Raw genomic sequence first — 21,563 nt, 5'->3', positions numbered from 1 at the left:
TTCATGTGCAAACCTTCATTCAGCACATATTACATGCATGTATGTATTTATTTTCGGTTTTTGCTCTAGAGAAAATTTTCCATGATTCTTATTTGTCTAAAGTCAAAAGGTAAAATCAAAACTAGGTAATTGAAACGATGCAAAAAAGCAGCAGTCAACTCAATTATCTTCAACTTGTGCGCCTCGTGCGGTGGGTCTATTCCCTGCAGAGCAGCACAGCACGCCACCTCCCTGTTCAGTAGCATCAGCAAGGGCACACCGTGTCTGATACTGAAACACCTGCCAAGCAAGCGCTTAATGGGCGTGCCGGAGCCCAGCGAGGAGATGCAGCTTCTACAATACACCTGACAGGCAGCCGTGTGAGGGATGCAGCACTTGCACGGACGGATATACAGTGCATGCGCAGTAGAGGCGATGGCAGTCACGTGAGAGCCCGGGGGGGGGGGGGATCACGTGAGCACTCAGCTGCTGCAACATGGCTGGCACCACAGAGAGGGGATGATAACCTCGGGTGATACCGAAAACAAGCCCGCCTCCGAGCTCCACATACACCGCTGTGTTAAACTGGGCGTCTGAGGAAATAATCGCAAGGGTGTGTCCGGGCTGCGGGTCGTCAAGCGCTCCACAAACCACGTGGAAACCGGGGGAGCAAACGCAATTCCGACGACAAGAAGCAACCGACGAGCCCCCACTGTCAAGCACCATGAGCCGGGCAAAATAAGAAGCTTCTCGTTCTCCTGAGATCCTGCTTTCCTGCCTGATCGGGTGGGTGCGTGTGTTTCATAATACAACTTGCTAAAAACACTGTACCGCCGGGGAATTTGCAGCATGCTAGCAGCAGTAGGGTTATGATGAAACTAATACACAGGGTAATTGAGTTAATTAGACTGCCGTTGATATATATATATATATATATATACAACACTTGCGGTTGTATATATGTTTTTTGAGCATGCATATATATATATATATGCATGCTCAAAAAACATAACGAAACAACCGCAAGTGTTGCGGGCAGACTTCATCATTGCAGCCCTGAGGCTGTCGGAAGTGTTGTTTTAAGATCCGCTTTTTAAACAGTTTTTAATGATAATCACATGAGCCCGTCCTGACTCCAGAGCTGCGCAGACACCGGGCAGCTGCACCCGGCGCTTCACGCCGCTGGGGGAGAATGTGTGGAGTTCAGAACTTCAGCAGCCCCGGGTTTGTTGTGTTGGCTGCAGAGGGGCGAGTTTCTTCGCCGTGGTTACTCCAGTGTGAACAGTTCTTCACAGCCCCTGGGTTAACTAGGGATCTTACTGTTTCTCAAAACGATCGAGCCTTTATTTTTATGAGCTAATTAAATTCAAACTTAAGTGGTGTTTTGGTTTGTTTTATGCAGATGTTATTTTAGATGGAAATTCCGAATTATTAACCACTGACCTTCAAATGACTGCACTCGAGAACATTTCAGGACCACTGCACCTCTTCTGCTAATTATAAACTCAAATGCTCAGTCTCGAAGTCCAATATTCACACGCTTCATGTAAACATGCTTTTTATTTGTGGAAAGGATAAAGCAACTCATCTTTCTTTCTTTCTTTCTTTCAAGGATCCAAATCAAAACACTCTATCTAGCCACCCCAATGGAGGTTTAAGTGGACAGGGTGCGAGTGGGGCTCGTTGGCAGCGCAAGCGGGCATAGTCCAGCCAGCGAACGCCAGCATGGAGTGGCTCATCTCTGCTGTGGAGAGGGACCTGGGCATCGACCACCGGCAGCTGGCCCCGGGTTCGAGGCGGCAGGAGCTGGTGGCGTACGTGCCGGCGAGATGGGTGTCGGGGGTGAGGGAGGGCAGGGTCCCGCGGTGCCCACGCCCCGAGGGGGTGAGCGAGGTGGAGGTGCAGACACTCCTGCAGCGCTCCCTACACAAGCTGCCCCAGGGTTGGACCCGGGTCTGTGTTCAGGGGCTGAGGAAGAGCAGGCTGGGCTACCGGCTCACCTGGGAGCCGGGCTGCCAAGGAGTGGGCTCCTCGGAGGATTCCTTCCTGAGGCTCATGCAAGAGGTGGGGGAGCACAACCACAGGTAATCCTGCACAGGAACGCTGGACTGCTCCGAGGAAAGCACCACCTTTTATAAGATTGAGTTTTATAATATTTACAATCAATTGCCCTAGACACACACAAAAAAAAAACTGTTCTGTGTGTTAATTTAACAGCTCCCATAGAAATTGTTTGTTTGTTTTTCCTGTAAAGTGGTGCTTTGGGGGTTGATTATCCCGCTGGGCATAAGAGCATTTTGCAGCACCCCTGAAAATAATTGGCTGATGCAATCCTGGTACTCTAAAATGCTGTAATGAAAACTGGCTGTGGCATTATCCAAGACAATACCAATACTGTAGTGCCCGCTGTCAGCATTTTAGAACCTGTCTGTTTAGTAACGCTTCTTCTGCTCCCCCCAGGAACCTGTGGAGGAGGGCTCACCGGACCTACGTGCGTCCGTATTCTGGCAGCGCTGAGCGGATCCAAATACAGGCCCTGGATGCTGTGCGACAGGCTCTGCAGAAGCTGTTCGGCTGCCCCTTTGTGTCGACCGAGCGCGGCTCCCCGTTGCTGTCTCCGGCCAGGGAAAGAGAAAAGGACGACCCACTTCTATCCAGCGGGCCCTCCAAAACAGCACCCCCCCTCTGCCCCAACGTGCTGCGTGCGGAATGCTTGCTGGAGTCCAGAGACGCTCTGTATGTGGTTCAGCCTTACACGCAGTATTCCCTGCGTGACGTTGTGACCTACAGCCCCGCCAAGCTGGCGAACAGCCATGGCAAAGTGCTGTTCATTCTCTACCAGGTCCTGCAGGCGATGAGGGCTTGCCAGAACGCAGGCCTGGCTTGCGGGGAGCTGTCGCTGGAGGACGTCGCTGTGGATGAACAGCTCTGCAGCCGGCTGAAAGTCAGCCTTGTGCACTACGAGCAGCTGGCTGCTATCGAGGAGGAGGAGGAGAGGGGTATTGGCAGCAGAAATGCCAGGTCCGGCAGTAATAATAAGAGAGAAGGAATGGAAGAGGAGGCCCAGTGCCTGGACTGCCATGATAAGCTGAAGCTCCTAGTTACGGATTGGATCCACGGGCGGGTCACTAACTTCCAGTACCTGATGGAGCTGAACCGGCTAGCGGGGCGCAGGGAAGGGGACCCCAACTACCACCCGGTCCTGCCTTGGGTCGTGGACTTCACCGTCCCGTTTGGCCGGTTCCGGGACCTCCGGCGGTCCAAATTCCGCCTGAACAAAGGGGACAAGCAGCTGGAGTTCACCTACGAGATGACCAAGCAGGCGCTGGCGGCAGCAGGGGGTGGTGCGGGGACGGGCGTCTTCCCCGGGGGGCTGGGCGGCGGCCCTGGCGGCTCAGGCCAGGTCGAGCAGCTGCACGTTCCCCACCACATCTCGGACGTGCTCTCCGACATCACCTACTACGTTTACAAAGCCCGCCGGACCCCCAAAGCCGTGCTGTGCAGCCACGTGCGCTCGCAGTGGGAACCCAACGAGTACCCGGCCAGCATGGAGCGCATGCAGAGCTGGACGCCCGACGAGTGCATCCCCGAATTCTACACCGACCCCTCCATCTTCAAGTCCATCCACCCAGACATGCCCGACCTGGACGTCCCGCCCTGGTGCAGCTCCTGCGAGGAGTTCATAGAGGCACACCGGCGGCTCCTGGAGAGCAGGGAGGTCTCCCAGCACTTGCACCACTGGATAGACCTCACCTTCGGCTACAAGCTCTCTGGGAAGGAGGCGGTCAAGGCCAAGAACGTCTGCCTCCACCTGGTGGACGGCCACACCAACCTCACTAGCTATGGAGTGGTGCAGCTCTTCGACCAGCCCCACCCACAGAGGCTGGCTCCCTGCCTGTACCCCTCCCCGGAGCCTCCCCACCTAGGCTCGGCTGCCTTCCTGGCCCCGCTTCGTAAGCTTCCTGCCTGGGAGCCGGCAATGTCACCCCTGCTGCTGGAGAGCCTGGAGGGCCTTGTGGTGGAAGGCACCGGTTGCGAGCCCGGAGGGTGGACCGTGGTGGATAAAGACGAGGAGCTGGAGCAAGGCATGGAGGCTCTGGATTCTCTGGGGGCTAATTCGAGTTCTGCCTTGCCAGCCGGCAGGAAACCTGGATCAGAACAGGTGCCTCAACCCTCGGCAGCTTCCCAAGCTTTAGTCTTCCCTGCTGAGGCAGCTGCCTCGCCTACAGGAGGAGGAGGGGGAGGAGTTCGAGGCCAGAGAGGAGCCAGCAGTGTCATTAGAAGGCAGCAGCTGCAAGGAGGCGAGTCTTCGGGGGGAGGGAGTGGGGGCAGAAACGGCGAGGATTACAAGATCTCCCTCCCAGAGGGTTTCAACCCCCTGCAGCCTCTGGAGGAGCTGGAGAAGCGGAGTCACTTCCTGGTGAAGGGGCTGCAGGCCGAGGCCCAGGATGGGGGAGGCAGGGGCTGCAGCAGGGTGAAGAAGCTGGTGACAGAAGGAGGAGGACCTGAGGAGGAGGAGGAGGGTGACGTCTCTCTGGAAGAGTTCAGCCCGTCTCTTTCTGAACTGTTCCAGAGAGACATGCAAGCCCTGGGGGTCCTGATGGCAGAGATATTCTTTGCCCCTAAGCTGCGCTTCTTAAAGCTGGGCGCCCCTCTCTGGGATCGCTTTGTGGCAGTGCGGAAACTCTGCTCCTCGAGCTTCCGTGACATTCCCTCGCCCCTTCACCATGCCCTGGAGACCCTCTTGCAGCTCGGGACTGCGGCCCCCCGCAGCGGAGGAGGCGAGGGCGGGAGACGGCGGCTCGGTCTCTTCGAGTACGAACCCGTTTATGAGGGTCTTCCCCCTCCCTGCCCCTGGCAGCTGCTTAGCCCTTTCTCCTCGCCACTCCCCTTCCCGGCATACTTCCCAGCACTGCACAGCTTCATTTTCTCATACCACTCCCAGGTGGAAGCCATGGCCGGGGAGAGCTGTTCCCAAGGCAGGGACGTCGTCTTCCACCTGTGGCGTCAGCTGGAAAGCCTCCTGCAGGGGCAGGTCACGCCCGAGGGCTTGGAGATCCTTCTCCCCTTCGTGCTGGCTCTCATGTCCCATGAATCCACAGCTGTCTACGCGGCCTGGTACCTCTTCGAGCCTATCGCCAGGGTTCTGGGCCCCCGTAATGCGGCCAAGTACCTCCTGAAACCCCTGGTGGGGGTGTACGAGAGCCCCCGCTGCCTGCGCGGACGCTTCTACCTCTACACAGACTGCTTTGTCATGCAGCTGATCGTCCGGCTTGGGCTGCAGCCCTTTCTGTCCAGCCTGCTGGCCCACGTGCTGCAGGTCATGACCGGGTCTGAGAGCTGCAGCGGGGGGGTCGGGACCACATCTGAGTGGGAGAGCCGGAAGGTCTTAACCGGACCTGGGAATTTGGAAGGAGAGGAGGAGGAGGACGACAGTGGGGAGGAAGGCTCCATCTCGAGGGCTGTCGGTGGGAAATCGGGAGGAAGTATCGGGGCTGCCGGGGGAGGAGTGGAGAGAGAGCTGCTGGACTATTCCTCCGGGATCAGTTTTCATGATCGGGTCTTGCTTTCGGAAGGAGAGGACTTCCAGAGCGGGCTTTACGTCAACAGCAAGCAGCAGGACCAGAACCCTGGCAGGGATGATCAGGAGTCCCTCAGCGTCGGGAAGATGAGCGACAAGAGCAGCACCAGCGAGGTGTCCCTGGGGGACGGGGACTCTGTCAAGGATCGAGCCAGCTTGAAGTCCACAGACAGCAGCCAGGACCTGAAGCAGGGGAGCGAAGGGGAGGAGGATTTGAAGGAGGGTGGGGAGGCAGAGGAGAACGACGGAGACGGGTCCCCGACTCTCGGCTCGGAGCTCACTCTCTCTTCCGGGGCGACCACCGTGACTGCGCCGGAAGGAGAGACTGGAGAAGAGATGGAGGAGGACCAGGGGATGGAGGGAGAGGAGGAGCTGGCAGAAGATTCAGAGGAAAAGGAGCAGAAAATATTACTCGGTGAGTCTGCCTGGTTGGGTTTTGATGGGAGGAGTGTAGAGAACATGTGTTCATCCCATCTATAATCACACATTTATTCTTCATTCAGAAACCTTCTGGTGAGTTGTGTGGTTCGGACAATGCGATGCTTTCCCTTTCTTACTGATGCAATCAACAGCCGGGGTACGCAAAATAAAAACCACGGCGATCAACGATTGATTGAACAGTTAATTGTTGCGTCACAATCCAGACAGTGAAGACCTCTGAACCAATGAGAACTCTCTCTGAAATTGCTTAGCCAATCGGTGATTGAAACAGGGAGGGCTTTTGCTAGAGAGAAAAGCAATCCTGTTTTATTTTTTTATTTTTTGTTTGCCAATACATGTAGCTGTTGAGAGGGTCTCCAGTGCTGCTGGTGAATCCTCTCTAGCCGCTGTGTTTCTTGTCCCTGCAGACACTGTGTGTAAGACGGTGAGGTGGCTGTCGGCGAAGCTCGGCCCCACGGTGACGGCACGCTACGTGGCCAGGAACCTGCTACGACTCCTCACCACGTGTTACCTGGGTAAGAGCCCCTTCGCGGGCACGCCTCCCTGTCCCGGTGATTTTAAAAGTAGAAAATTGCACAGAGCACCTTGATTAGCGTCTGCACCCTCTTCCCCAGGGTCTGCTGCTGCTACCTGCCAAGTTTAATTGCATGACGGTACATGCAGGTATCCCCAAGCATATCTGAGAACTTCAAAAGTCAAATCACCTTGAAGCTTTAAACACGGTAGACCCTGTTATGAGGCAAGTGTTTTAGGGGAGAGGTGTGAAACAGTCTGGGGTGGGGGGACGACTTCCAGAAAGGAGCAGCTGCTGTAAATGGTTTGTTCTGAGCACTTCCTTGCTAGTTTTGAAAGGAGGGGTGTGTATCTGAACCGGATCGTCACACGCACTGAAAGAACTGGCCTTGCTGTTGCTGCGCTCGCGTGTTTGTGTCCCTCAGGCCCGGACAAGCACCAGTTTGTGTCCTCGCCGGTGGAGGAGAGCGGTCTGTGGAACGCAGGGAGCGTGGTGGGGGACCAGACTGCCAGCCCGGTGCTGGACTGCCTCATGTACATCGCACACCTGTACGGGGAGCCCGTCCTCACCTACCAATACCTGCCTTACATCAGCTACCTGGTACGCAGCGGTGCTTCCTGCAGCCTTCAATTATCTGACATAATCTGACTAATGTGAAGGGTGCGTCTAAAAACTTGCTTGTGGAGTATAATTAACTGTGCGCACGGTTTATTATGGGTAGTGTGTCTGGATTATGTTGTCTTCCTTATGGTGCAAGACCATCTTGCTAATATAGTTTTACACAAATGAAATAAGACTCCTGTTGCATAGCAGTGTCACACATTCCAGGTTTTACTACGAGCTTGATCAGCCACAGTGTACAGGTAACAAGCTCAGGTGTGTTTTGTTAAATTCATCAGACTGCTTTGCAATGGGAGTCTTATTTCCATCCCTGTGTTATCTAAGCTCCAGACAGCTTAGGAGTTGCAGTTTTTTGTTTTTCTGTCGCGTAGAAGGCAGGGCAGCTGTGTTCTGGAATCTGTTGAGGGACCCATGTGCGTGTTTCCCCCGCAGGTGTCTCCACCCTCGTCCTGCCGGCTGAACACGCGCAAGGAGGCGGGCCTGCTAGGGGCGGTGGTTCTGACCCAGAAGATCATCGTGTACCTGTCTGACACCACCCTCATGGACATTCTGCTGAAGATCAACCAGGACGTGCTCCTGCCCCTGCTGGACCTCCTCACCTCTCCCAGGATGGGGTACAGAACCTACACCCTGTCACGCCTTTATATACCCCCTCTTATTATAGGCCATCTATATTATAATTCACTTATTACACCACGAGCAGGGTCTGTACAACCAGAAACAGTTCCAACAGGAATCCCGAGGTCCGATTCCAGAATCTCATCATTATTATTATTATTGTTGTTATTATTATTATTATTGCTTTAATTGTTGCACTGCAATAACATGTTTTAATTGAATGTTAAGAAGGAGCTGACTCTGTTAGTCGTGTGTCTTGTAAGCCACACTAGAATTACCTACATCTGTATATTATGGATACAATTAGCAGCCAGGGGGTTGATGTTGAATAAACTGTCCCCCCCCCCCCCCCCCCCCCCCCCCCATTACAGCTGCACAAACTCCAGACTCCCAGGTGAGACTTGAGGTCAGCCAGGGGCCTGATTGTTGCTCCCTGGTCATTTTAACGATGTCATCCAGGGGTCTGGCAGTCTCACTGATCTGGTGCTTTGCTGCAGGTTCCCCAGCGGGGGGCGCACTCGCTCCGCTCTGTGTTTGAAGACGATCGGCTTGCTGGCTCTGATCTGCCTGCGGATCGGGAGGGAGATGGTGCAGCAGCACATGGCTGCCACTCTGCACAGGTTCTTCCAGGTGTTCTCTCTGCTGCACGCCCTGCAGGATCAGGTACAGCAGACTCTCTTGCATGCTCTGTGCAGTCCTCTCACTCAACCAGCCCTTCACATGTACAGCCACAAGTTCTGCATCACCTAGAATTGTAAGATTGAGACGTCTTCATTTCAAAACTATGTGAACGTAATTTAGATCTTGTATTTATAACGTCACGTCATCAAATAGACTATAAAATGTAAAATTCTACCGGAGCCACGATAGCAGTACAGTGTTTCATGTTCGATTTCGAAATGAAACATTTTTCCATTTTTGTCAGTTTTTGGTTAAGTAGATGGAGAACTACAAAGCGGTGTGTAATTCAATATGTTAACGTAACATTATTCAGCAGCTTTCATTCGACTGCATGAAGCAAAATGTGACTTTATAGAAACAGGTTTGATCTGGGGAAGACTCAAACACAGAAACAACAATTTAACGACTCAAAAGTTGTTTTATTAGTTTTTGTAATTGTAAAAATAAAAACTCAAGACCTTTATCTGTTAGCCCATTGTTTAAAATGTTGCTGAACGTGCCATAAGGCCAGAATTGTATAATTATATTTTTAAATCTTGTTTAATACTGTGTTCAGTGTGACTCGCACTCTCCCCTCCCCAGTTGGCCCAGGCTCCTCAGAGGGACCTCGGCGATTCCGTCCTGCTTGACCTTCGCTCCCCGGACGGGTCAGAGGTCACGTGTGAGCTGTCAGCGCTGGAGGAGCTGCAGGCAGTGTTTAACCCCGAAATGGCCTACGCATCGTACATCCCATTCTACTGCCTGATAGGTGAGAAAGAGCCCTGCCTGCCTGCCTCCATGCCTCCCTGCCTGCCTGCCTCCCTCCCTGCTTCTACAGGGTGTTACACAGACATGTGTTTAGAACTGTTCTGATGTCTTTGAAACTTTGCCTGCATGTTAACTTGAACAAAGTTCCAAAACTGAGCTGAGCTAATCTTATACACATGTTCCATGATGTGTGCATCTTGGAGGGCAAGGTTACCTGTTTATACAGACACCTGTAATGTTGTTTTTTTTTCTGTGTTTTAATGTTCCTGTTTTTTTACCCCCCCCGCAGGTGACTCAGTGATCCGCAGGGTGGTCCCAAACCACGAGCTGGTGTGGCGTGTGACCAGGTCCTACACGGAGCAAGTGAGCTCGGAGAATGCAGACCCCCCTCCCGGACGCAGGGGAGATCTGCTCACCCCTTCAGCGGGGCTCCCTCAGGGCAACGATCCCTTCCCTCCTCCCTCCTCCCTGCACCAGCTCCCCGAATCGGGAACCTTCGGCAGCGTGCTGGTGGGGAACCGAATCCAGGTCGCGCTGGACTCAGAAACCAGCAGCAGCTGCATTGGCAGTGCAGGCGGTGCTGAGGGCTGGCCCCGCCCTGGCTCCTCCTACTTCTCCTCCCCCCCTGGTTCTAGCGCCGCCTCTCCCTGGCTAGGGAGCCACGGCCCCGAGGACAGCGCCCTGAAGCAGGAGCTGCCTCGCAGCGGGAGGGCTCTCTCTGGGAACTGGCTGGCTTACTGGCAGTACGAGATCGGGCTGAACCAGCAGGACCCACACTTCTACTTCCATCAGATCAGGCTGCAGAGCTTTCTGGGGCACAGCGGCCCTGCCAAGTGCCTGGCCCCGCTCACCGGAGAGGACTTCTTCCTGAGCGGCAGCAAGGACAAGACCGTGCGGCTCTGGCCGCTGTACAACCAGGGCGACGGCACGCGGGACGTGGAGGCGCGCCTCACATACGCAGAGCACAGGAAGTCTGTCTTCTACGTGGGGCAGCTGGGGGCGCAGCAGGAGGTGGTGAGCTGTGACGGCACTGTGCACCTCTGGGACCAGAACACCGGTACTGTGGAGCTCCGCTTTCACTGTCACTTATCCCCAGGCGTAGAGCTTCCGTCCTGGAAGCCGCCTGTTCCATTTTAGTAGATGTAATGCATTTTTACAGGGTGGCAGTCTGGCTTTCTTTAAGCACTTTGGATCAGATGGGCATTGAAGACCCGTTGGTTATAAAGGTTTAGCCAGATCATGCTATTTCTAAATCTGATATGTTAATGTAATGGTTTCCATAGTAACCCACATGTAACGCTATAGTAGGGGAGAGTGCTCGTACTACAAGTGGTGAAACAGCAAGGAGAGGAGGAGAAGGTTCAGGGGACAGAAGAAGATCATGTAGGGGTCACTCTTTCAGGCTAACGGGGTGATGTTTTGTTCATTCTGAAATGTGATTGTCGTCTCGTTGCCCAGGTAAACAGATTCGCACTTACGAAGCGTTCGACAGCAAGAACCCCATCACCGCCCTCGCCACCATGCCGGCGCCGCACTGCAGCGTTGTGTTCGGCTGCGCCGATTCTGTGCTCAGATTCATCGACCCCAGGAAGCCCGGGCTGCAGGTACCGGACCGGGAATTGGACCTTTCATGAAATCTTCTTGTTTCTGTCTTTTTAAATGCTGCTCCAGACCTAGAGAACAAAAGCCATACAGATTGAAGAGTGCCTAACAAACCCGAACACCGTGTATTCAGGCTAGGGGTGCAGACTCATACTCAGCATTGCCTTCAAAAGAAGAAAAGCTGTCCTTCCCTCACCTTTACAATTGAGTACCAGTCAGTGGCAGTCAACTTCCACATTGAGTGTTTTAAAAGCAGACTGGAAGATAATTGCACGTTATAACTCGTTAACACAAACGATTTGAAAAGCTACAGGAAATAAGGAATAAAGATGTATTTTTATTTGAAAGTATGTCATCAGTAATCTTGAATCCCTCCCCTTTCTCTCTCTGTGTGTCTCTGTCTCTCTCTCTGTCTCTCTCTCTGGTTCCTGTTCATCAGCACGAGTTCCGGCTGGCCTATAACAACATCAGCGCCGGGCTGATCCGCTACCTGACCGTCAGTCCCGGCGGCCGGACCATCGCGGCCGGCTTCTCCTCCGGGTTCATCGTGCTGCTGGACGCCAGGACCGGCTTGATCCTGCGGGGCTGGCCGGCCCACGAGGGAGACATCCTGCAGATGAAGGTGAGGGCCACACGAGGGCGCCACTGCCACACATTTCAGCAGCAGCTAAGCAACTGTTAAGTGAAGGGAACAGCGGCTTGAAACCTGGTTCCAGGAGACTTGGTTTGAGGCCGTCTTCTGTATCAAACCCCAAGTCTCCCCTGGTGTGCGCTGCAGTGGTCTGAAGCCTAGTCTCCTGAAACCAAGTTCTAAGCCTCAGTGGTTTCGTGTTCCCTCAGCTGCAGACAATGTAGGGGCTTTGTTTTGGCTGCAAAATTACTGTGCAAGTTTTATCACTGTCCACCAGTGGGAGCTGTCACTAATCCAAATCTAAAAACGAGTTATTTTAACAGTGGCTAGAAAAGCCTGTTTTAAATACACTGTTTCACACACAATCCATTCATTAAATGCTATGTGTATCTGCCGATTTCATCATAGAGCTAAATATGCTTTGGAGGGAAGTCCTCCATGAAGTGACATTTACATGCACACACATGCTACCAGAGGAAAGCAGGTCCTGGTGAGGGATGTGATCAAAGAAAGCCCTGGAGATGAAGCAGATGATTGCTTTCCCTGCTTCCAAGGATTTGCAGCTAAAGATACATAAAGGAACCGCTTTTAACAACCATGCAACCAATAGCATTTCCGTCCTGTGTCCTGCGCATGCTTCTGGAGCGATAGCTCAGACTTCTTGCATTAGAAAATAGGACTTTCATTTCTGTTGACATCATTTTTGAAAGAGAAAGTAAGTCTCAATTTAAATGGCGTGGGAGTGGCGGATGGGAGAGTGTTGCGTTCTTGTGATTCGTATCTGGTGAAATGAATACATAAAGCATGAATGAGTAGGGGCTGCTTTCCTGGAAGGGCTGGGTGCGAGAGCAGTCTCATTGTACAGTGTGCAGTGCGATGGACTGTGTGACACTGAGACTCTGCGAGGAAGACTATCCGTTTCTGTGAAAATCGAACCCTGTGTTCAGAGCCAGCAAACAAGCGCCAAACTTTGCTTAACCCAGTCAGGGATCAAGGCTGCTGCTGCTGCTGCTGCTGCTGGTGTAACACTGAGCCTGCGGGGGCAGGTAAATATGGACAAGAGTTACTCATTAGAACCCTCCAGCTCCCACTCTGCTGAGCCCACCGCCTGCCTCCCTCCCACGCACGCCACTGGGCCTTTCATTTCACTTTGATTTTTTATTTGGCTCAAGGAGAACCTGGATTTTCCTACACCGCCTGCCTCTCTGCACCTCAAGGCCTCGAGGCAGTCTCGTGTACAAAATAAATATTTAATGTGATCTAGGTATCCCCCTATATTTCATTCCTTGCCTTTTTTAATATCTTATCACAGGGATGGAAGTAAGACTCCTATTGCAGAGCAGCTTCACCCATTCCAGGTTTTAATACAGACTTGATTAGCCACAGTGTGTAGGTAACAAGCTCAGCTGTGTCTTATTATTAAACTCATAGTAAAACCAGGAGTGGATCAAACTGCTATGCAGTGGGTCTTATTCTCATCCCTGTATCATAAGTGTTCTGATTTGATCTATTGTCGTTTTTGCTTTTATTCGGCATGCTAACTGTCCCGTCCCTCCGTCCCTCTGTCCAGGCTGCAGACAGTAACCTGGTGATCAGCTCCTCCTCCGATCACTCCCTGACGGTGTGGAAGGAGCTGGAGCAGAAGCCTCTTCACCAGTACAAGTCCACGTCTGACCCCATCCACGCCTTCGACCTGTACGGCACAGAGATCGTCTCTGGAACCGTGGCCAACAAGATCGGGGTTTACTCCATGCTGGACGTGTCGGCCAGCCCCGCCAGCACCACCAAGCTGAGCTCCGAAAACTTCCGTGGCACCCTCACCAGCCTGGCCGTGCTGCCCACCAAGAGGCTCCTCCTGCTGGGCTCTGATAACGGAGCCATCAGGCTCCTGGCTTGAGCGGTGGGGCTGGGGACGCGAGCAGCTTGGCTGTTCTGTAAAGCCACCAGGGCAGCTAATCCAGATGCAGTAGGTCACAGGATTATAGGGTCACTTTTTTTTTTTTTTTTTTTTTTTAAACTGATCAATGATTCTCAAAAAGTATTGAAACGTTTCAGTGTTGTGGGATAGGCCACATGTGGAAAGGAGGAATGCATGCCGTGTGTGCACGGGGTCTTTCAGAAATCCCAGAACAGAAGAGTGGCTTGCTGGGCAGGGCCGGGTCCTCTGGGACAAGCCGGGTCCAGATGCATGGCCCTGATGATCCGGCAGCGCTGCAGTGCGTTCTGACAGAGCAGGTCCCTAGCAGAGCATTTCTGTAATGAACCCCAGAGACTGCTGTGCCAGGCCTCTGGGGGTGGGGGGCTGCTGACTGCAGGGGCATGCAACAGTAACACTGGGGCCCCCCCTTTCTGGGACTTGGTCTGAAAGCTGGCCAGTTGGCTATAACTGCTACTGCTGTTGAGATGTGGAGGGGGGTCGGGGGCACTGACGTTAAACAATGCAGAACCGTGAAACCTGCCAGCTAGAGATACCAGATCATGAGAAACAAGATGCTGCCTCTGCCACAGTGCTGCTGAATGACTCCTGTGTGCCCCGCGCTGTGCTTCTGTCTCTCTGGAGAGGAGCGAGTGTGCCTGACTCTCTCTGGAGAGTGGAGCGAGTGTGCCTGACTCTCTCTGGAGAGAGGAGCGAGTGTGCCTGACTCTCTCTGGAGAGAGGAGCGAGTGTGCCTGACTCTCTCTGGAGAGAGGAGCGAGTGTGCCTGACTCTCTCTGGAGAGAGGAGCGAGTGTGCCTGACTCTCTCTGGAGAGAGGAGCGAGTGTGCCTGACTCTCTCTGGAGAGAGGAGCGAGTGTGCCTGACTCTCTCTGGAGAGAGGAGCGAGTGTGCCTGACTCTCTCTGGAGAGAGGAGCGAGTGTGCCTGACTCTCTCTGGAGAGAGGAGCTGCTGTGCTTGATTCGCACTGATTTGCTTTCCCACCTGCGTGGAAAGAGTCTGCTAAAGTCTTCTCGTCCGGGTCACTTGAGACAATTGTAAGCCAAAGGTCCAAAGGTGGAAGTAATGAGATGAAATGAAATTTTGAATTATGAATTTAGATGAACCTTTCAATTTTGTATTTCCTATTGTATTTACAGCTTATTAAAAACAATCTGACTCTCGTGTGTCTCTCTGTCAGTGTGTTTACAGATTTATCCTGAATGATGACTGGGTTCTGCGTTCTATACACTGTAGTGAAGTTACTGTCACTGGTCTCTATACACTGTAGTGAAGTTACTGTCACTGGTCTCTATACTGTAGTGAAGTTACTGTCACTGGTCTCTATACACTGTAGTGAAGTTACTGTCACTGGTCTCTATACTGTAGTGAAGTTACTGTCACTGGTCTCTATACACTGTAGTGAAGTTGCTGTCACTGGTCTCTATACTGTAGTGAAGTTACTGTCACTGGTCTCTATACTGTAGTGAAGTTACTGTCACTGGTCTCTATACTGTAGTGAAGTTACTGTCACTGGTCTCTGTACACTGTAGTGAAGTTACTGTCACTGGTCTCTATACTGTAGTGAAGTTGCTGTCGCTGGTCTCTATACTGTAGTGAAGTTGCTGTCACTGGTCTCTATACTGTAGTGAAGTTGCTGTCACTGGTCTCTATACTGTAGTGAAGTTGCTGTCGCTGGTCTCTATACTGTAGTGAAGTTGCTGTCACTGGCCTCTATACTGAAGCTGGGTTTATTTCCGGTGTATCCTAAAACCGCTCTAAGAAATTGTTAGAAGCTGAGCTTTATGGCTGCAGACCACGCTGTGTGCACAAAGAGCAAACACACTTCTGTGAAGAAAACAATTCACCTTTCCCACCCTGAGACACAGAAAGAAGCTGCCAACGCTTATTGCTACAGCAAGGACACTGTCACTTCACAATGCAGCCATCCAGCTGCCTTTTAATCTGCCCTGTGTTCTCTGGGAGATTGAGGACTACAACTCCCACAGTGCACTCTGTTCTTATTGAATGGAATGCTGAGCTCTTGATTATGTAGTTTATATTTTGTAATTTTTGTTCCTTATATTCAGACAAATGAAGATAGCAGTAACCCCTCTAGCAATCACACTTTTCACACTTGCCAGCCCAAAAGATGAATATAACTCGAAGAGCTGGAGAGAACTCCCATTGTAGGATTTCATTTGACGCTGTGGAAAATCACCAGCTGCTGTTCCATAAAAAGCCAGGAGCTAATTCAAGACTGGATAAAGAAATTGAAAATCTGTCTGTAATACAAACCGGAGAGACTTTAATAACAGTAAGAGAATGAAACCAGTCTAGTGTGTGTGTGTGTGTGTGTGTGTGTACACCCGAGCAATACTGTACCCCTACTGTACCTTGAACAACTGCCTTCCGAACCCTCCAACATCTCTCAGGGTTAGGCTAATGTTCAACCAGATGCTCTATCTCAATATTTACTAAAAAAATAACTTGAGCAAACAGCGATCGATGGAAGTTGTATATTAACAGTGTCAGTGGCCGTCCCAGTCAACACTGAAGACAGGAAGTCCAAACTGCTGCACAGCAGCCAGCTCTCTCCCCTCTTTGTAAACCTCAGCTGGGATTAGCAGGACCTCCAAGCACAGTGAGAAGGTACGTGCCTCTTTTAAAACGTGGAAATGCTTGCCGTTAGGGCTTGGGGCTTGTGTTCGATCTCCGTGTGTGTGCAGTATGTGAAATGCTCCTTTACTAAGCTTGGATCATCGCCAGGTGGTTGAAGATTGATTTAATGGTGATTCTAGTGTTTGGCAGAAGTGTAAGAGAGCGGATTGCATCATGAACAAGAAGTGGGATGTTTCCCATTACTTCTAATAGAACAGCATTTAAACCAGATTCTCCAGATGTGCAACACCAGGGGTGTGAATTACGTGATCGCTCAGAAGGGAAGAAACGTCTGCATTGCAATAAGCCGCCTGTCCATGAACCGCTTGGTCTGACATCCTAAAGCTAGGAACAATTCATTACCTCCCCTCCTGTGCACACATGCATGACATGGAAGCGCATGCAGATTTCTACATGCACAGAATTAGCCCCATGCATGATGCATTTACTGGGAAATGCAGTTTTGTTTAGTGCCTTGCCGGTTCATATGGTTTGAAGTTAATTTTTTTCTGTGATTCAGTGCTTCTGTTTTATTGTGAATTTCTCCCCCCGTTAGAGGAGTTATTTGATCAAACTGCCTGGAAACCGCTTTGAAAAGTATTAAACCAGCAACTAACCCTGGGATTAAATATTAATTATGGCAGCGCTGTCCCATGGCGCAGTTTAAGTAGTACCAGCGTGATATGCCTATGATTTCATATCATAACCCTCCGAACTCAAAATAAAATTATGCAGTGGTAGATTTCACACACGTACAGTATCTCCTGGCTCTCTGTTTCCAGGTAATAATGAGGTACCAGGAAGAAGCAGCAGTTTAAAGCTCTCTACAGCTGGCAGGAACTGAACGTTTTCAAGCTGTCCAGTCCTGGTTTGAATGCAGTCAGAGCTGCTAGTTTGGCACGGATCTCAGAAAGCTTAGGTGCAGGGCTAGGCCTGGTTAATGCTAGGATTGTCTTCAGCTCAGGAAAATGCATGAAACAGTCCAAGCCTATATGGGATCTTGCCTATCCACTCTCGTTTCAAGGAGATGTTGCAGCAACATGCAGAACGCGTGACGCAGCAAGAGCTCCATCACGTTCCATCCCTATTTGTATATATCAAAGCAATCCCCGAAGCAGCCACTCGCAACAGGATATTAGTCATTTCTAACCTTCGGAGTCTGATGCTTGTTGACTGCAGTGGATTCCCGACTGCGATGACAGTTCGAGGCGCAGGGAGGGGGTATCGGAAGGGTAAATACTGGTGTGTGTGCTGGTATGCAAACACGCTCTCTGACACAGGTTTTGAAATTACCAGGGACAGCAGACCGACAGCGAAGCAGAAAAGACAAGGAAAGTGACCACGAGGATTGACCCAGAGAAAGAGAAAGAGAGGGGCTGGGATAGAAACAGCAGAATAGGAAGGTAAGCAGAGAGTCGGATCTGTCTGTCTGCACTCGGCTGTGTCTCTCCCAGTCCAGGATCTTCACTCTTTCATCGAACCAAGCTTCAGAGCTGTCCAATTTAATAGGTGCCCAGGCGGTTCTTAACTTACTTGTGGACCTCCCTCTAAATGCATTCCAGTTTTCAAATGAAATACTATTCAAATCTCCTAGTGCCTGCTGCTGTGTTCGTTGTTATTGTAATGTGGTTGTTGTATCTGTCACTGGATTTAAATCAGTCATGACGCAATTATTTCTGCCAAACCCTGACTCTAGATTATACTGTCTGCCCATCCTGCTTCTGGTAACAGTTCCTCTATCGAGTGTGTGTCTGCCCCGCAGGTGAAGAGTGATGGACTCTCCCCTCCTCGTTGTGCTCCTGCTCTGCCTCGCCAGTCCAGGACGAACAGTATGCATATCTTTCTTATTCCTCATCGTGCATCGCTGCTGCTGTTTTGATCTCCACAAACTCTTCACTCTCCTCCTTCACTTTTCCAGGAAGATGGACCCATAGACCCCGAGACGAGCGAGGAGCACACCAAACACACAACCCTGATCCCAAGCACCAGGACAGAGGTGAGGGACGCTATCTTAGGCACGCGATTAAAACCTACAAACTAATAAGAGAAGGAGAAATAGCAGTGATTATAATGCTAACTTTTTCTCTCTCTGTTCCTCAACCTTTTTCTCCCTCTCCACCAATCCCCTATTTTACTCCACCCCTCTCTCCTCTCTCCTCTTACCCTCTAGCTGCGTAGTACATCAGAGGCTCCGAGTACTAGTCCCACAGTCCCTGCTGCCCACCCGGGTGTAGGCCCCACAGCGGACCTGCCAGAGGATCTGTACCCCCAGACAACCTCCACCAGCACGACCAGTGAAACCAGCGTCCCCTCCCACACACCCGCCCCGTCCAGGGAGCCCCACTCCGAGGAGGCTCAGGGAGGGGGGTCTTCGGAGGAGGAGGTGGGAGGGGAGTGCAGGGGGGCTGCACTGGGCCCTAACACCACGCGGGCACTAGGGGGCGCCATGATGAAGTTCGGCATGGAGGTGCTGGAGACCCTGGAGAGTAAATCGAAGAAGCCCAACATCCTCTTGTCACCCCTCAGTGTGGTGCTGGGGCTGTCTCAGCTCTCCCTGGGTGAGGATCGATGATCGGAGAAATGCAAAACCTGCAGGGTTAATGAAGCATGCTTTAGGCAGACATGTCATTGATATAATAGCTCCTCCATCGGAGACTGCCTGGAAACAGGTCTGTGCTTTGCCTTAGTTTCACTGTGCTGTTCCACTCTGTTATGCAGTGCGCTGCTGTCAAGGTCTCCAGGGCTGAGTGCTGTTGTGTTTTCCAGGGGCTGTGAACAAGACGGAGGCCATGCTGAGGAGCCAGCTGCATGTGTCCGAGCTGCCCTGCTACCATCACCTCTTCAAGCAGCTTCGTCAGCACCTGAGCCAGAGCGCATTGCAAGTGGCAACGCGGGTTTACCTGAAGAAAGGTGAGTCCGGAGCCTCTGCGCAATCACCAGACCAGTGCTTGTCCCACACAGCAGAGTGGTTACAATATAACACAGCAGAGTGCTTCAGAGTGTTACAATATAACACAGCAGAGTGTTACAAGCACCCTGCACGGCTAAGGGAGGAGGTGTAAAGGAGTGAGATTTGGGGCTCTGTGTGTTCTAGGCACGCTCGAGTTTGAGTAATCCCTGTTGTTGTCATTGTGTCCAGGGTTCAAGGTGAAGGAGGGCTTCATGAAAGACTCTCTCCAGTTCTACGGCTCGAAGCCGGCACTGCTGGAGGGAGTGGATGAGGTGAATTACTGGGTGGAGGAGGCCACGAAGGGGAGGATCAAGGACTTCCTGTCCTCACTGCCAGGGGACGTGGTTCTCATGCTGCTCAACGCTGTGCACTTCAAGGGTGAGCTCCAATTACACACACAGACAGACACACAGATACAGACAGATGCACACTGACGTGCACAAAGATGGACAGCTACACACAGACACAGGGACACACACACACAACACGCACACACACACAGACACAGGGACATACACACACAGCCAGCTACGCACAGAGAGACACAGGCACACACACACACAGGACTCTCCTCCTGTCTGTTGATGGATGTGTTCATTCAATTCCGAGTTGCTTGCTCAGTGAATTTGGGCATGGTGCTCATGCACAGTATCAGGCGGCATTGTGAACGGCTGGTCCTTTCCTTTCCCCGCCCCGTGGAGCACAGGCCTGTGGCAGACCCAATTCGACCCTCGCTTCACCTCCTCCGATGTGTTTTACCTGGACCAGCAGAGCAGCGTCTCTGTGGACATGATGCAGGAGCCCAAGTACCCACTCAGCCTCTTCATGGATGAGAAACTGGAGGTGCAGGTAGGGGGCGCTCTCTCTCTCTCTCTCATTTCAAACACGGCAGGCCTGGGGTCAATTACAGCAGCATGGCTTGCTGAAATTAGTTACAATTACGCAGGCATGCCAAGGTTCAACGACAATTACATTGTAATTAATTACAAATTGCATTGTATTGGACCTCAGGTCCAGCGGACCCTCCTGAACCACAGGTGTCCAGAACCTTTTGTTACAAAACAGGCTGCCTTTCTCTCACCCGCCTCCAGGTGGCGCGCTTCCCGTTCAAGGGGAACATGAGTCTGGTGCTGGTGCTGCCGTTTTCGGGCGAGGTGAACGTCTCTGTTCTGGCTCGCTCTCTCGACGCGGAGCAGCTGTACCGCCAGTTCCCGAAGGAGCGCCCCATCCAGGTGACCATGCCCAAACTGAACCTGGAGTACAGCCAGGACCTGAGTGACACTCTCATCAGCATGGGTAAGAGGGGCTGGGAGCAATAACTACTGGACTAGAGCGATCAGCAGCTACAGTGTGTGATCAGTAACTCCCAGACTGGCGTGAGTCTGATCAGCAGTTGCAGGATTAGACCAAGCTGCAGTGCAATGTTCCTGCTGTAATCACCACCCTGTGTTTGGAGAGCTTGCTGTGGTTCGGAGTGGGTGTCATTCCTCTCTGTCTCTCCCTCTGCAGGTATGGGGGAGCTGTTCACCAGTCCCAACCTGGACCGCATCTCCTCCGACCCCCTGTCTGTGTCTAGCGTGCATCACAAGTCTTCTCTGGAGCTGAAGGAGGAGGGAGCTGAGGCTGCAGCCGCTACCTCCATCACTATCTCCCGCTCCATGGCGCGCTTCGACGTCAACAAGCCCTTCTTCTTCGTGCTGCTGGACGACGAGTCGCACGTCCCCGTCTTCCTGGGCATCGTCAGGAACCCCAGTGCGGGGGTCCTGAGCAAGGGAGACAAGCCCCCCAAGATGTTCATGAAGAAGGCGCCCAAATAAGCACGCGAGCCCACAGTGGTGATGGCACATCTCCACCTCCAGGCCTGAAGAGGGCGATAGAGAACACCTGCATACGCCCTGGGGATTCCTGTAGGCAGACAGAGGTTTTAGCTTTTTGTTAACCAGCTCTAGAATTTGATTCTGTGTCCTTTTTTTTTTTTTTTTTCCAAACAGAGAATCTCTTGTAATTGCAGCACAACGAACACGTTCGACACAATAACTTGATTGCTGACGCTGTGGTAGAGGAATACGGTTCAATGAAATGGAAATCTAGTTAAAAGAAAAGCAACTGAAACCTCCGGGGAAGTTGCTGTAAAGTTTTTATACCAATTTCATCCCGACACAATAACTCGTGTACAGAATAACACGTGCCACGTACCTGTCAGGTTCTCGCTCTCTCTTACTTGTTTGCCTCAGTTTTAATAAATGTTGATTTAAAAAATAAATACATTTAAGTTTTTCAATAAATACAAAGTGAATTGAAAGCTGATTGGAGTCTCTTGTATTTGTTACATGATGATTTAGAGATTTTTTTTTTGTCAAAGCGTTTAAAAGCACGTCTGAAACTCGTTCGAGAGAACAGGCTTGAAACCTGGTTCCAGGAGATCCAGCATGAGGCAGCTTTGCTGATTCAAACCCCCAAGTGTCCCCTGCTGTGCCGTGCAAGTTCCAAGCCACACAGCGGCTCCCTGTTCCCAGAACTCAGCAAAGCAATCACTGAAGCGCCTGTAAGCACACCTTCCTCATGCCTTCTCAGCACTGGCAGGTCTCTAGTTTCTCTCTCGGTGTCTGTGTGCTCATGTG

General features: G+C 51.8%; 2 protein-coding genes across 4 annotated transcripts; both read left to right on the top strand.

Annotated features, from left to right (window-relative positions):
- Positions 1–441: 441 nt before the first annotated feature.
- On the top strand, positions 442–17,820 carry wdr81 (WD repeat domain 81). 3 transcript variants are annotated; one of them, XM_041241280.1, is made up of 13 exons: positions 442–765; positions 1,592–2,063; positions 2,440–5,975; positions 6,409–6,516; positions 6,940–7,115; positions 7,569–7,750; positions 8,252–8,417; positions 9,018–9,183; positions 9,472–10,239; positions 10,641–10,786; positions 11,224–11,406; positions 12,986–15,983; positions 17,689–17,820. In XM_041241280.1, exons 2-12 carry the CDS (start codon positions 1,705–1,707, stop codon positions 13,310–13,312), a joined length of 6,117 nt encoding a protein of 2,038 aa, XP_041097214.1. In that variant the 5' UTR covers positions 442–765; positions 1,592–1,704; the 3' UTR covers positions 13,313–15,983; positions 17,689–17,820. The 3 variants fall into 3 exon arrangements, with proteins under 3 accessions (XP_041097214.1, XP_041097212.1, XP_041097213.1); XM_041241278.1 differs by lacking the exon at positions 17,689–17,820 and adding an exon at positions 17,289–17,350; XM_041241279.1 differs by lacking the exon at positions 17,689–17,820 and adding an exon at positions 17,289–17,350 and having other exon boundaries at positions 442–769.
- serpinf2b (serpin peptidase inhibitor, clade F (alpha-2 antiplasmin, pigment epithelium derived factor), member 2b) lies at positions 17,765–20,759 on the top strand. The gene is made up of 8 exons (XM_041241277.1): positions 17,765–17,821; positions 17,911–17,988; positions 18,163–18,550; positions 18,759–18,902; positions 19,132–19,320; positions 19,592–19,791; positions 20,034–20,238; positions 20,452–20,759. The coding sequence occupies exons 1-8, from the start codon at positions 17,765–17,767 to the stop codon at positions 20,757–20,759; spliced, it is 1,569 nt and encodes a 522-aa protein (XP_041097211.1).
- The last annotated feature ends 804 nt before the right edge of the window (positions 20,760–21,563 follow it).

This window comes from Polyodon spathula, unplaced genomic scaffold (assembly GCF_017654505.1).
Source record: "Polyodon spathula isolate WHYD16114869_AA unplaced genomic scaffold, ASM1765450v1 scaffolds_765, whole genome shotgun sequence".
NCBI lineage: Eukaryota > Metazoa > Chordata > Actinopteri > Acipenseriformes > Polyodontidae > Polyodon > Polyodon spathula.
This window is presented reverse-complemented; position numbering and strand designations above follow the sequence as displayed.